At 41.9% G+C, this 16,416-nt stretch overlaps 1 protein-coding gene across 1 annotated transcript in view; it reads left to right on the top strand.

Annotated features, from left to right (window-relative positions):
- Window positions 1-16,416, top strand: part of LOC130182979 (cell adhesion molecule DSCAML1-like) — a 50,949-nt gene that overhangs the window by 10,270 nt on the left and 24,263 nt on the right. The window contains 1 exon segment of the mRNA XM_056398245.1: window positions 2,269-2,415. Within this exon segment, the coding sequence (XP_056254220.1) occupies window positions 2,269-2,415 (147 nt within the window).

Raw genomic sequence — 16,416 nt, 5'->3', positions numbered from 1 at the left:
TGACATAACCCCATCAGCTATCGTCATACAGCGCAGCGCCATCTGGTAGCATGAAATCCAAAACACAACCCCTACAGCACTTAGAGTTAAGTGGCGACTGCAATGTGATTTTTGGATGATATAACAAGATCAGATAAGGAGGAGAATGTGTGACAATAGGTTATATCACTTTACAGGCTCATCCTCATTGACAGTCCTTCACTTTATAAGAGGTCAGTACAACCAAAGCCTCCAGGAACTTCATCGGCACTTACAATTTTAGCGACGCCTTGTAAAGGTTTCAAGGTAATTCACTACCTTCCATTGACGACATACGATCTTAAGAGTCAGTGACCTTATCACATTTTTGAGCACGGTGTACTGTGCATGAAAACATCTCGGGCCTGTAAGTGATCTATTCGATAGTAACAGAAGATCTTAGTTATTTTAAGTAGTATCAGTATAAAGAATCTATCGATAAACACCAGTAGATTTTCTTAGGTTGTCTATTTTTGGAAATTTTGACCAGAAGCTGCCTGTGTTGCCATCATATTCTCTTCTCTGTCTTCCTTCTTCTCCCTGCTCCCTCGTTCTTCAAACTGTCCTCTTGTGCCAGACTAAATATAGCCACAGCACACTTCTTTAATTATCTCTCATTAACAAACCTAATTGCTGCTTTCCATTGATTAGACCGTGTGAGGCTGCTTTAATAAGCGACACCTCATCTAAAATAAAATAGTACTTCTGTGAGTCTGGGTTCCGCCAGGTCGTCAACGAGTAAAGATACATGAAGAAGAAATTGAAATTTATCCAAAGAACCGTTACATCAAACCACAGCTGGAACAAAGCTACAGCTGGGCTATAGTTACACCGCATCTATTGCCCCCCCCCCAAACACACACACACATACACACACACACACACACAAACTTCCCATCATTCATTCAGGCCAGTTGGTCCCTCCCCCTTCCCTCCTGCCATCAACATCTGTTTTCATATTCTGCCTCCCAACACCGACTTGAACTAATACTCATATTCATTCTAATACTAATACTAGCGCCAAGTTGAGGATTTGAGCCAGGACCCTGAGCTGCATGCCAGCCGGTTGCTGCCTTCATTCCCACATGACCCAAAAGCCTGGCCTCAGGAGACGAGGGATTAGTATGAACCAAACATCCTGCAGCCAGCGGCCTCTGTCGGGCCCTGGCAGCTCTGCTGCGCAGGTTACACTCAGACAGGATGTGGACTTTTTATTTCGGGGCTCATTCTTAGGGCCGTGGTTTTGTACTTGCCCTGCCGTTGAACAATGATTGACAGGGGTCTCATTTGAATGAGCTTTACTGCATCACGGCTAACAACGACGTCTAAACAAGTTCACATCAGCGGTGCTTCACTCCATATTATTTCAAAAGAGCTTCATACATGTGTTTTATCATGTTTTACTTATCTATTCAAAGAAGATGTAAATTTAAGATGTAAATTTCCTTGCACTTGCATGTGTGTCCCTCTTACAGCAGGAATGTATGCATGCTGTCATCGTGTCTGTTACCAGGGAAGGGATTCCGAACCAGTTTCTTAGCAACCTTCGGATACGTCCTAGCTTTCATGTGATTTTGCTAATGAGTCCCTGCTCATTCAACAGAGTATAAAATATTGCATGAACCTCCATCAACCGAAGCAGCAATAACCCTTTGGTTTATTTTGCATGTGCTGCTGACTCTGTTGTCTCCATATGAAGTTCTGTATACAAAAACAGTGGATCAGTGTTTCATGGTAATGTCTTGCCAAAGCTAGATAATAATTTTCATGATTATCCTGCTCAATGGCGGCTTGCACCATTTATGGTGAAAGCAGAGGCAGGATTAGAAGAGTTCAAACAATACACAACAGTAGGCAAGTAATTTCCAATGAATACATGTGGCGAGCTGTGGTAATTGATGAAAGGGTGTTTTGCTCTGGAGTGTTAATTTGTTGTTTTTGATGATTAAGCAGAAGCAGATTATAGTTTTTGTTTAAAAGCTTACTTGGTGATGAGATTGCCACGATGTTTATCCATTGTCAAAACATCTCCAACATAGATGATTGGACATATTTTGTGTAAATTATTGATAGCTCTGAATTTGACCTCTTTTATGGTTAAAAAAGTATTTAAGGCATCTTAAATGTATTGCTTATGGCCGGAAAAGCTCCTCAACCAGCATGAAAGACATCACGAGTCACCAAACCTCTATTTATTATTATTTTGCCTTAGATGTCAGCCATTTTAATATTGTTTGTGTGTCTGTGTAGTTTTCAGGGAGCCCTACACCGTGCGGGTGGCAGACCAACGTTCGATGCGGGGCAACGTAGCTGTGTTCAAGTGCCTCATCCCCGCTGCCGTGCAGGAGTACGTCAGCGTTGTGTCCTGGGAGAGAGACACCGTTTCCATTGTCCCAGGTAAGATGTCACATGAGTGGATTTGGAGCATGTTTGGGTGGTGGCAGTTTCATTGATTTCACACAGCTGAATTTAGGTATGTCTTTCTCTCTCTCTCTCTCTCTCTCTCTCTCTCTCTCTCTGTGTGTGTGGATGGTTGATGCACCGCTGGTCGCTATGTTTGACCAAACTCTTAACTCGTGTCTTCTGTCTGCTCACTGTTCTGGATCACTGATCTGGTCCCCCTCCTCCTCCTCCTCCTCCTCCTCCTCCTTCCTTCTTGCACATATCTCCTCCCTCACTCTCCTCTGTCTTTCTTCTTTTCTTTCTCAGGCATTTCATTCTTTCCCTCTCTGCCATCACTGTTTTTACATCTCCATCTCATCACATACAGTTTTTAATTGTGATTGACACCACATTAGACAGTCCGTCCTCCCAGTCGCACGACTACTCCACAGTTTCTCTTCATCAGGTCTATTTCTGTCCTCTCCCTGCTTGTCTTAGCACCATGTCCTTGAAGAACAGTGCCACAATTAGAGACACAGGATGTCAATAGGACTGTGCCCCCACATTCATCTTCATTAACCTCATTTGTGTTTGTGAGTGTGTGCAAGAGAGAGAGACATGAAGTATTCAGTCTTTGTGTCTGTTGTCCAGTTGTTTGTAGAGACATTACATGTATTTTATTATGTGATTAGATCCTGAGTATAGTGCAATGTATGTTTGAGATGTATGCATGGTTATTTTTTTGCATTTAAAATGCAGACAATAGCAATGTAGGAAAGAGGGATGAGGGATAGAGGAGGAAAAATGAACCAGAGGAAGAGAAGCAAGGAGGGTAGTAGGGCAAGAACGGCCTCAGGTCCTGGCAGATGGCGTTTCTATATTATATGTATGTAAAACACAGAGACAGTGTGTCACACATACACATATAGCAAGGTTTTAGCAGTTTGTTATTTTCAGACATTTCAGTATATTTCTTAATAAATTTTCAGTGTACATGTAATAGAGTCCCGTTACTGTACTTGGTATTAATTCTTTGTTTTCAGTTACCATCCTGGCAGAAAGCTGCAATGCCAAGGAACTATTTAATTTGTAGGAAATACCGAAACATGCTTAAAACGGATGGATGTATTACATATCTTTACAGTATATTTTAATATCTTTTAACATTAGTCAATACTTAAATTTTGTTTTCCACTATAAATACTCACAAAAATCACATAAATCACATTTATAAATTTAATTAGATACACTACCTCTACTGTATATTAACTAAATACATGGAAATAGCACACATTTTACATGCACACCACCCAGTCAGTTTCTCGTATAAAAGTTTCTCTTTAGTTTTTGTTCTTTGTTGTTTTCCATTGACGTTTTCAATCTAATCATCTTCCATTATTTTACTATTTTGACTTGCTGTTCCTCTGCTTGGCTTATTCATTCTTTACATAAAGAGTTTGGTCCACAGTGACACTATGACTCCCCATTATTCTTAAACATAGGTGACATAGTTTGGATGTGCCAGTCCTCTCTGTGCGTGTATTTATGGTTTCTGTTTATGGGGTGTTGCTGTGTATACCGTCATGAGGCTGCTTGTGTGTAATTAGGGGTATATAGGTCAGTTGATGAGCAGTGAGTGTGAGGATCAGATGCTGAACATGATGAGCTGCTCACTGAACTCAGCATTTGTTTCCCTACGACAGCAGTGCACACGAACACAGCAAACACTCGCAGCGTGATTGTGCTCAACCTTGACCCTGACCTTGTCTCTAATCAACACAGTGACCTCATCACCTGTGTAGCCAATCAACGCAGTCACCAGTCATCTGCGGCACGCCCTCTCTTTGAAACACAACACCTCTGCAGAACAGCTCATAATCTGAATACTGTGTCACATGGATGCACAAAAGATATGCAGCCATGCACATGGACATACTGTGAATATCCATATACAGCAGATTATATAAACAGTCCAGTGGGAAACATAATTGATACTAATCTCCAACTCTCTTGATCTTTCACTCTAACATGAAAGTCTCTTTTTACCTCTCTCCCCCCTTTTTGGCCAGCAAAGGACTGACTGGATAGGTCTAATGAAGATGTGAAAATTAAAATTGATTTTGTGACTGAAAGCCCTCTGCGTCTGAGTGAGTGGGCGGTTGCTTGTCTTGCCTGTCACAATTTCTTGTGCTCGGCTTAAGAAACACAGCAGGAGAAGTTTCACTCGAGATTAATCGGAAGCATTGATTCCAGGGGACAGGAAAACACCCTGGACCTTTTCGCCAGATGATCAAACAGCGAACAGACTCATCACTCATTTTGTTCAGATTCCCATTAGCTGTCTCCGTGGTAACATGTTTTCTGCCTAGGATGTTATCTGGTGTTGTGTTGATAAAGTGGGACATTGTCTGCGGAAATCCACTGCAAACATCGAGTCAAAGCATTCAACCATCGCTGAACTCTTATGAATTTCAAAAACAACGTTTGGTTTGAGGCTAGGCTGTGATTGTTACATCGCTGCCAGCAGTGCATTTCAGCCACAAATGTCTGAGTGCTGGAGATGGCTTTGTCTAAATCTGGGCTCTTAACTCTATTTGTTTCAATATACATTGAAGTACATTTTGTTTATGTTTTGATTTTCTAATTCTGATTGACTTTTATTAGAGGAAATGATGCGTTCAAATCCTCAAACTTCAAAGCAACTTTTGTGCCATCACAGGCCTAAGGCTGAATCCTTCCACAGTTTATTCCTCTGTCTCTCACCATCTAAATACTAAGTAAGAATCCAAAAACTGTACTCAACTGCCCAATTTCATTAATGAATCTAAATTGTCTACTTTATCTACTCTTCATAGCCGTGCTTTTACACAGAGGAATCATTATGTGCAGCCTCTGATCAGTATCATGATCACATACTAGTCTGAAGGTTAAGTTGATGACATAACACAACGCAGCCGTGCCCTCTGAACCCCAACAGGTTCCATTTTGTCAAACACACATGCTCCCCATCTGGAGCAATGTGTGTCTATGTGTGTGTGTGTGTGTGTGTGTGTGTGTGTGTCCTTCTTGCCTGCCCCATTTTCCTGTCCAGCCAGGACAGTGAGGGGGTTTAAGAGGGGAGGGGTGCAAGCAGACTGACCTATTTCCCTCCCACTCTCCTGTCCTATACCATCCCTGTAGCTAAACTTTGTGTGTATGTGTGTGTGTGTGTGTGTGTGTGTGTGTGTGTGTGTGTGTGCGTGTGTGTGTGTGTGTGTGTGTGTGTGTGTGTGTGTGTGTGTGTGTGTGTGTGTGTGTGTGTGTGTGTGTGTGTGTGTGTGTGTGTGTGTGTGTGTGTGAGACCCTCACGAGACAATGGAGGCCAGCTAGTCTGAGCAGTGATCTGAAGGAGGAGAGCTGGAGCGGAGACAGAGAGATGGAGGGTTTGTGGACAGACATAAAAACAACAGTGGGACACAGAGAGGGTTCAGCTCGTAGATCGAGGCCGTCAGTCTAACCAGCAGAAAGCTAATGAGTGGCTCCGATGAATAGAGACTGAACCAGCAGATGGCTGCGACCACATGGTGGTCCATAGAAGATGCCCAACCATGCTCCATCTAATACACCTGCCACACAGTTTGGTCTTGTTTATGTGTTTGCACAGTAATTTGATGCACAGGGCCATAAAACCCAGTGTTGAAGAGCAATAATAGAAGGGAATAGTTATAGTGTGTGAAACAAGCTTAGGAAGTTGTTCTTGCACATTAACACTTCACCTTCCCATCACTAAATACCCCTTGTACTCTCTTTGTGCTCCTTTTACACTCTCATCCTCTCATTTCCCAACTCACTCACACTGCATCTGGTTCTACTCCCTTTTGCATCCTTGCAGGCTGTTGATCAAGTATGAAACAGACACCGTATTGTTCTGTACACTTGCAGAAAACTGTGAAAGAAAAGGATATATTCAATCGCATCAGTCTAGTTCAGTCGCTGTTGTTGAAAGTCAGGTGGACTTAACCTGTGTTTAACCTAAGAGTGTGTAAATGCTGAGTTATCAGACCTTAATGTGAATGTGGATCTTAATGGGTGTCACCGGGTGGCGGGGTCACTTACAGGCTACGTTACAGATCAATCCTCTGCCCCTGGGGTCCCTGCTGGGAGTCAGGCGGTTCAACGGAGACACAATGCACAACCATAAACGCACACATAGGGCTTAATTGGGAACAGCTGGAAAATTACAGTTGAGTTGATCAATTTGTGGAAGTTACAATAAATAATTTAAAATGATACAGTTTGCAGAGTGACTTAAAGATGATGAGCAGCGCTCTCTCTCCCTCTCCACTTTTGGCTTAGAAGACTACATTATTATATTTATCATAATAACCAGGGCTGCAACTATTGATTGTTTTAATTATCTGTTCATAATTTCCAAAGATACTAAGTTTTCAATAACATAAAATATAAAAATATAATTTTTTCAAATTCCATTATCTATTAATTTTCTGTCAATCATCTAATTGATTAATCAAGTAATAGTTGCTGCTGTGATCATTACTAGTGCATCATTGGAAAATAATTAAGTTAATTCAAAATGAGGATAAATTTTTTCAGAATTTTACTTTTATTAAGGCTCCTACTGAATAGTAAAAACAAACAAACACAGAAACTAGATTTGAAAGTAAAGCTCTGGAGAAACATGTGCTGAAAAGATGAAACCTTATGGACACTGTTTTGCAGGTTTCTTCTTCAGTAATTACAAAGTTAGTGTCATAAGGCTTCACACGGGTGCAGTGAGGAGAGAGGCGACAGAGGCAGAGGGACCTCATGGAGAGCAGTGGTGTGTAAGGACACAATGTCTGTTTGTAAATCTGTGCTTGTGCACTCAGAGCAGGAATACATTAATAGATGCACTTGTCTGGGACACCGCAGACTCTTGTAAACACTGGTTTAAAACACACACACACACACACTCACTTCTGCAAAGTACAAATGTACATGCCTGCAAACATACACACACTCATCCCCCTCACAAGTAACACAATAAAGCCATTTTCAGATTTTGCATGAACCTGCCTGAGTATGGAGCACTCATTAAACATTAACTCAGGATACATTAAGGCTGCGCTCTGCCCTGCTCTGCTCTGCTGTGTGACGGCCGTCCTGTTGTTGTGCTTGGGCTGCCCGGGTGCAGCAGGATGTGGTGTGACAGAGGAGGATGGGGAGCATGTGGCGTCCCCAGGGCTCATGGAACATAACCCCATCGACTGTCGCCCTCTCTCACCCCCCACCCTCAGGTCTGGCACTATACCTCCCTCACCTCTCCTTCCTCTGCTCCTGCCTCTGTCCCATGTGGCACACAGCAGGCCACAAGGGTTAGTGGGGAACTAAATCATACAGCTGAAGGCGCCGTTAATATGTACATACATATGCAAACGTATGTCACCAAAACAATGAGCAGCTTCTTGCGAAATAACCCACCAATAGGAAATGACACAACAACACAGTCCAATGCAGCCAAATATGTCACTGACAGTTGCTCTGCCGGTTGTTCACCTAAGTCTGTTCTCCTTTCACTTTCTCAGGATATTTTTGCCCCTCTCACTTTTGCCCCAGTGTGCTGAGAGTGTCTGAGAGCAGGACAGGAACAGATGGGGTGCTGGCAGCCATCTTTTACTCAGTTAGGTTGAGTAGGCACGTGGGTGGGTGTGTTAATTAGCACAAACAAGTGTGTGTGTGTGTGTGTATCTGCATGTGAGTGCGTGTTGCCTGAGTGTGCAAGGGGCACAATAGGCATAATTATCTCTGCTTGAGAGGCCCAGTTGGGGGGGGGGGGGGGGGGGCGTGGAAAGGCTGAATTCAACAATGGCCCAACCACAGGCTTTGTGTGTACAGAGCAGAGGGCTGACAAGTGTCGGCTATTATTGACTATTTACACACTACTACACGCGCTTGCTCACGTGCACTTAACACAGAAATGAATACACACTATTGCCGCCGCCACCGCCGCTACCACCGCCGCCACTCTCCCTTGCTTTTTTTTCGCTTTGTGTCTTCATCAAACACACACAGGCTCACGCACACACACGCACACACACACACACACACACACACACACACACACACACACACACACACACATGCAGTATGAGCATGTTTACAGTGCATCAGTGTATCAGTGTCAATCAGTGAAAGAGGGAGAGATGGGAAAGCCCCTGGAGCACGTCACTCTGACAGAAAGCTGGCCACCGTCTCACCCTTCAAGCCAGGCTGTGTGAGAACACAAGAACCCAGAGAGAGACAGAGGGAGACAATTCAAATCATGTCGCTTAAAAGATAATAACAGTTTGTTTTTGCAGCTATGACTATGATTTCCATTGATAACATTATATTCACGGAAGTGATTGCTAAGAGACAACAATAATCCTAAATTTGATTCTTTAGAAAGCAGTTTTATTAGTATTAAATAAATGAGGTTATCATTAGTTTTCAGATCGATGTCATGACAGCAATTTAAAGACATCATTACAATGGAGATAAAGCTCTCCATATCATAGTATTATCTCACTGCCAACATTATGAATCTCTTACTGACTTATATTTACTCATACTTTCAAGAAATGGCAAAGAACAAATGACATCTAACCAAAAGTCCAACCAACTATTACCACAAAACAGGCCAACAATCCTAACCGATCATATTATTATTAATTTCATGAATTGTCCTATTTTTATTTTTAGCATTTAATCAGATGAGCGCAACTAAATAATGTTTCCTCGCCGGCTCTGTGAAGAATAGGTGTTAATCTGCACTTCTAACCGCATCCCGAGTCATTAAGGAAAGTGAGAGCAGGATGGCTTGTGTCAAGGCTTAGAGAAACAGTCGGAGGGTTTATATGGCCTGGATTGGGCTAAGAAATAGGATTTGAGCAAAGAGGTTTTACCCCTTTTCTCCTGCTTTCTTCCACTCTTTTGTTTAGGCCAGGGAAAGAGGGATTAGTTCGAGGAGATTACAGCAGGCTCTACTAAGAAATTGTATTTAAGGAAATGCTTATTTACTCAACAGCTCGTAGCTGTGGCAGGAAGTTTGTTTCTGATTTTCCACATACATCTTCATTTCTGTTTTTCTCTCGTGAAAGGCAGAGATCATCATCATCATCAGATTTCATGGGATTATTACAAATAGTCAGCAATTAAAATGTTTCAAACTAAAAGTTTAATTCTGACTCAATTAATAATGTGTGTAATGACCATTTGATTTTTAGATGAGTAAGAGTATATAGGAGGATAGTTTTCACTATAACAATACTGATGGAGTGATTGCTTTTTTACACTGGCTGGTTGTCAGGGGGACTGTGAGGAGACATGATCAAGGATCAAATGGGATCCCTGGTGGTTGTCCAAGTGCCGTGTTCCTATGTGACCTCTCAATCAGACCTATTGATCTGCCTCAGTGTTCGCTGTCCAAACACACATAAAGGTCAGATCAACATCGCAGGCCATGATTGACTGCATGTGCGGGAAGGTGAACAGATCTAAAACGCTGCTTTGACAGAAAAGTCTGAGAAAAAGAGTGCAATGTTCCTCGGCTGGTGTTTGTGGACGTACATAGTAAACACCATGTTTAAGTCAATAATTGAACATGGTTACAGCATGTGAGTTTTTGTCCTTTCTGTTTCCTTTTACATTAAAAGATTCAGCCAACAAGTCAGCATACTGTATATACTGTACCATGGGGATGATATAGAGCGAATAGCACTATTTTCCTCTTTCACTCCATGATTTTAGTTCAATATTGCACAAATGCAATGATGGGATGGAGGGACATTGCCCTCAGTTCGTATCTGTACAGTATGCACACTGCCAGGTTCATAAATATATGTTTTAGGGTTGGAGTCTGCAATCTGCCAGTTATTTTTTCAATTAACTGTATGGTCTGTACAATGTCAGAAAATAGCAAAAAAAAAGTCACAATCACAATTTTCCTAAACTTCAAAAAGCTTGTTTTGTCCATACAACAGTCCGGAACCCCAATTCCATTTTCTATTTCGGTTATTATAATTATAATGATCTTATTACCTTATAATTATTATAATTAGTGTGTAATGTAACTGAGTTCTGTACTAATTTTGAGATATTTTACTTGAGTATATTCTTTTTCTGCTACTTTACAGTTCTGATGACATTTCGGGGGGAAATACTGTATGTTACTTTTTACTCCACTACTTGTATTTGACAGCTTCAGTTACCAGTTAGTTTTCATATTCATGTTTAATGCACAAAATTATTGTTTTTATTACAATAGATTTTTTTTTTTTTTTAAGATTAACTACCAAAAATTATAGTTAAATGAGCTCCTACTCAGATACCTTCACCTTTGAAATGTTGTTTACATATCTTAAAGCATCAGTGATAATAATTTAGACACCTATATGATAACATACTCAGGTAAAGGTTTTAGTGCAGGACTTTTATTTGTAATAGAGAAGTTTTACATTGTGGAAAGAGAACAAGATCTGAGAACTTGTTCCACCACCGAATGTTATTGTGCAGATGCAGTAACTTGTGGAGGTCACACGTGCTTTCAGATCAGTGTTTTCCGCCTCTGAGGTGTCACACAGAGGATTTTACACACCACTTTTACTGACTCCTGATGTCACTGTTGATAACAAGGATGATGGTGATTTCTGTTGTTTTGAGTCTTTGAGTGTATTTATAGTCATTTGGCATGTAGGGATTTCAGAACAGTCCTTTCTGGTAAACACTGTAAATGTATGTTTGTGCATGTGTGTGTGTTTGTGTGTGCGTAGCAGCAGTTAAGCCCTCTCTCTCGCTCTCCCTCTCTCTCTCGCTCTCTCTCTCGCTCTCTCTCTCGCTCTCTCTCTCGCGCTCTCTCTCCATGCTGGGCAGTGACACTCCTCTGCCACCAGCACTCTAATAGGGAGGGACCAGGCAGCTCACTCAGTGCCACTAATGCAGCTCACTGCCCCGGGCCATGGGCTAAGCTGGAGTACACCGCATCACAGACACACATACACACACACACACACAGACACAGACACACACATATGATGGCAGACACACGCCATATACCCAAGTCCATCTCTTATCTGCAGCTAAATCAAAACAAGGTGGAGGGGCGAGAGCTTTTGTGCCACTGGATGTTTACTTTCACCGCGTCACATTTTTGAAAGAACTGAGTTAGCTCAGTGTTTAATCCTTGGTACACATGCAGTTAACAGTTAAATAGGAGTTAATGGGATATCCAGTGGTGGGTAGGTTTTTGGACCATGGTGGCACGCTTCTGTACGGTGCAGTGCATCGGGATGTGTGTGCGTATATGTGTGTGTGTGTGTGTGTGTGTATGTGGTTTCTGTCTCCTGGGACTCTCATTATCACTGCTGTCCCAGATGTCACCAAGCACATGAAACACACGTCATGAATAATGGAGTCCTATTTCTACATCTCTCCCCATTTCTCTCCTATCCTCCCACCCTCTTTCCCCTCCATCCCTCGTTTCCTCTGATGCTTCTACTGATGCTTAATCTCCTCAGCGCTGTCTCTATCTGAGATGGTCCATTTAGCTTTATGCAGCATCGTCGGCCTGTCTGGTTAGGATGGCTTTATGGGGGGGAACATGGCATCTCTGCAGTGTTGTGTTGAGTTATATCTACGCAAATGACATCTTTTGCATACGATCAGTTTTATGTCTGTCCCCGACTGTCCATTCAGCCTCTCAATAGGCTGCCCCCCACCACCACCACCACATCATCCCCTCCCCCAGTGTTTACTGTTTAAAGTCACACAGGGCAAATTGGGACAGAGCAGTCAGTGGAGCAGAAGAGATGTGGTCCCATCGCAGTGGAAACTGGACTGCTCTCCCTGTCTACTCTGTCTCATCCCTTTTCTGTCCTCAACCTTCACCTATGTGTGCTCCTCACCTCTACCACCTCCCTTCCCTACACACACACACACACACACACACACACACAAACTTTCTGACGTCCTCTTTACTCACAGTGAGTCGGTGTGCAACACAACGCAAAACAGCAGCCAGGGAAGGGAGACCATGATTGAAAGATGAGGTAAGCAGTCAGAATTGGTTAGGAAAGAGGACAGCAGTTAGGATTAGACAGTGAAGCGTGGCTTTTTAATGAAAACATGACAGAGCTGCGGCTTCTTCTACGTCCTGCATCTCGACCACCCCCTTGCAGAAAAATGAAAAAGCCACAGAGAAGAAGTGAGAGAGGGAAAAAGAGAGAAGTGAAAGCTGAGATTCAGATATTGCTCACGTAGTGTTAGTCTTAACTAGCAGCGTGACTCGTTCACCGTCTGAACAGTTTGGTCGAGTTAACAAAGTCTCTTTTATGGTGGAGATGCAGCGGGGTGGGCGCCCGTTGCACAATTAGTTGTTGCACATCAGTTGTGCCAATAAAACCTGCTTTGAATGTGAATTGAAGAGAGTTAAGAGGGCACCATTCATAGATGTTAAGTAAGTGTGCAGCAGAATAAAAGCCAGGAAAGTGTATATATTTAATTGGCTGACACCTGCTTCTGCTTGGGCTTTTAATGTACACAGCAGCGAGAGGGGAGAGAGCAAAGGGAGGGTTGAGTGGGCTCTCGCTTTGAATACAAATGCAACACCCCTTTTTTGCATAAAGGTTTAAAAGGAGGGGAGAACACAGACATGGACTGTTATCTCCTCCACAGTTTGCCCTCCATCGTTCCCTTTGCTTTTCCGCCTTTTACTGTCTTTTCTCTGTCTCTCTCTCTATTCTCATTCTTCTTTAAATCAAGTCATTCAGTCCAATGTTGCTCATTTTCTGCTTTAACACATTCCTCTGCTTCATAACTGGACCACTGCCATTCACTGACTCCACGCTGCTAATTTTAACGCATAGTTTATTATTTTTTGTTCCAGCAGGGAAATTTTTCTTGTCCTATTTTAAGCCTGGTAGGTGTTCCTCTGTGTGTGTGTGTGTGTGTGTGTGTGTGTGTGTGTGTGTGTGTGTGTGTGTGTGTGTGTGTTGTGTATGCGTATGCGCCTGGCATGTCTGCATTTGTGAAAACCAAGCATATTCGAACACTGCAGAGAATATCTCCGGAATACACTGCGTTTTTTTTTTTCTTTCTTCTTCTTTCTGTGACAGTCACAAGTCTTTGATCCACTCCTCCTCCTCCTCTCGCTCCTCTCACCTTCTTTCAAATTCTTCTGTGCACCTTGCCATCGAGAGCAGGGATATAAGGCAGAGATACAGAATGCAATTTTGCCTAACCTCAAACTCGGATTATAATTCATTTATTTGCCAAATAACAATGACTAACTAAACTTTGATGACGTTCCTGTGCCGTGTGTGGTCATGTGCGTTTGTTTTGGGGATATCACTGCTGCACTCATCAAAAAAACTGATAGAATATATAATTTTTTTTATCATTAAAGTTACATCTTTTTGACTGCTGGCAGTTTATGATTTATTAATGAAAACAAATTGGTCATTACAACAATGGATATTTGATTCAACTGCATTTTATGAACAAAGTTTAGATTTACTTTTTATGTGGATGTGTAATAAAACATATGATGCATATTGTTTCATATTAAAGCTTCAAGTAAGAAGTGATAAGCAGATCACTATATCAGTATAGTGATGCCTCTGAAATGGACAGTGTCAAACCCTTCCCATTCATTTTTATAAGTGTAAGCACAAAGATAACCATTTGAGTTTTTAGATTTGATTTCCTTCTTATCTTATAACTTCAGATCACATCTCTAGAATGGACAAACATGTGTTGCTGTAGGCATCTATCAGAGGATGTCAGTTTTTGGAGGAGTGAAACCTCTGACCCTCAGTTGCTTTGGCATATTTTCTCCTTGTGATAGCGTATAGTCATCGTAATGAGCAGTGAAGATACACCAACCGTTTAACTGGGAAAGCCCTTCAAGGCAAGGAACCACTGCCTTTGACCATCAACAGTGTTGAGTAAGATGCAGACTCCAGGGAGATGATTGTAGTTATCTGCCAGAAGGGTTTACAGGGATGTGAGTTCGATAGCTCATTAGCCTTTTCCAAACTGATTAGATATGGGGTCCATACTGGGAACTCCCATAGGAACAGCAGTGTTTTTTACTCAGAGCTAATGTTCATACTGTTCTTTCTGTTTTGTTTTGCGCACAGGAAGGGCTGATTTTCAGACAGGTTAGTGTCACAAGGTAATTCTTGCTAAGACAGGACAAAGGTTCTCTCCTGAAATAGACTAGTCTAGATCATGTGGAAATATGCCCCTCTAAAGCATGTAGGTCAGATTCACTTCCAAGAGCTAAATTAGTTTCCTGTTGAGGGTAGAGAGGTCCAAGTTAGTTTCTGAACTGCACATAAAACTGCTAATCAAAAAGACCCAAGTATTTTTAACTACTTTCTCAGAGTAGGTGAGACTCACAGCCTCACAGTGACATCTAACACACATCTTAGTCCAGAGGGTTTAAAAGCTTACTGTCCTTATTCTGAGACACAGAACGGGACTTGACAGAGGCTCAGGAAATAGGAAAACTCTGTTGTATGTTTCTGTAAAATATTTGTTCGTACATACAAACGCTACTTGCATCTGAAAAGCTATATTTAGCAACTTCACACCGATGCTGTTTTCCCCTCAATTAATTTCACTGATGTCTGCCACCTATTCGCCATCGTGGTTTTCGCAGTCACACAACTCACGGAGGGTTTCATTGTTTCGTCCTTGATGATTGTAAACACATTGCACTTTAATAATTGCTGAAAGTACACCGAATTCGTAACAGGATGGCAGTCAGAAGACCCTAGCAACAGGGAGAGGATGAAGAAAGCGTGAGAGTGGGAGGGAGGGGGGAAAGATGCAGAACATCAATAAATAATGGCCCCACTGAGGAGGTGGAAATATGGGCCTCGTTATCTTTGCACCGACGCCTTCATTTGCATGTGAGAAAATGAGGCTGCCACTAACTCACACACACACACACACACACACACACACACACACACGTGCACGGGCTACAGTATATATCCTATTTATAGACTCTGTCAAGCTTTTATTTTTTCCTATTCTCTCCCGCCCATTTACACTTCCATTATTTTCCCTTTTCTTTCCACCTCTTTGGAATTTGTCATAGCAGTAGGTCTGGTCTGTTGTTGCGACTGCGAGGCTGTGGGCATTTGGATTAAAAAAAATAAAACAAATGCAAACCTTTATTCCACAGGAGAGGTTTGCTAAGGACATACAGTAATGTTTGTTTGAGCTAGTTAGCTTGCCTCTATTCCACATTATAACATCATAGAGCTCTGGAGTACATGTCACAGGGTAGCGGGCCAGTGTAACACCACTCAGCAGTCACTAAGGCAGGTGGATTTTGTGCCTTGCTCACAGGTGACATTGCTTTGAATCTGCTGAATATGAATATGTCTCTGTGAGCTATTGTGCATGTGCTCAAGTTTATGGAAAAGCAATACAAAACAGCTTTTTAAGATGGCCTTTAAATCCAAGAAAGCTTTTGTTATTACTTAATTGTATGAGTGGGTGTAGGGGAAATAATCTTGTTTTTGTGGATATGAAAGATGATCAAATGAGAACATTTAGAAGTCATGTGTTTCTTTTTAATAGTTTCACTTTCCCATACCATTAACATTTCCCCCTTCTTAATAAGAGATTAAAATAGTTCTCCTCTGGACCCTGTCTGCATCCAGGAATCATGAACAATTTTGTCAATTTTTTTCAATTTTTTTCCATGACTGCGTCTCTGACCAAACTCATAAAGCTTCCAACAATGTCCCCATCCTCTAGGCAAAATGCAGCTTCTTTCAAAGAGCTTCTTTCTGGGTGAAAGAGCCACTGTTAAAAAAAATACTTTAACCTTAAATGGTTCCTTCAGAGCTATGAGTGCTTCCATTTTTTATCTAATGGTCCCTTTGGTTCACATGATAGTTTTAGTAGCTATTAAAAGATCACTATTGAAACACAGGTCAACACACCAGGAAAAGTTGCCCTGGGTTTAAATCATAGGTGCAA

This window comes from Seriola aureovittata, chromosome 15, assembly GCF_021018895.1.
Source record: "Seriola aureovittata isolate HTS-2021-v1 ecotype China chromosome 15, ASM2101889v1, whole genome shotgun sequence".
In the NCBI taxonomy this organism is placed as follows: Eukaryota; Metazoa; Chordata; class Actinopteri; order Carangiformes; family Carangidae; genus Seriola; species Seriola aureovittata.
Note: the sequence above shows the minus strand (reverse complement) of the source record. Positions and strands in the feature narration are given on the sequence as shown.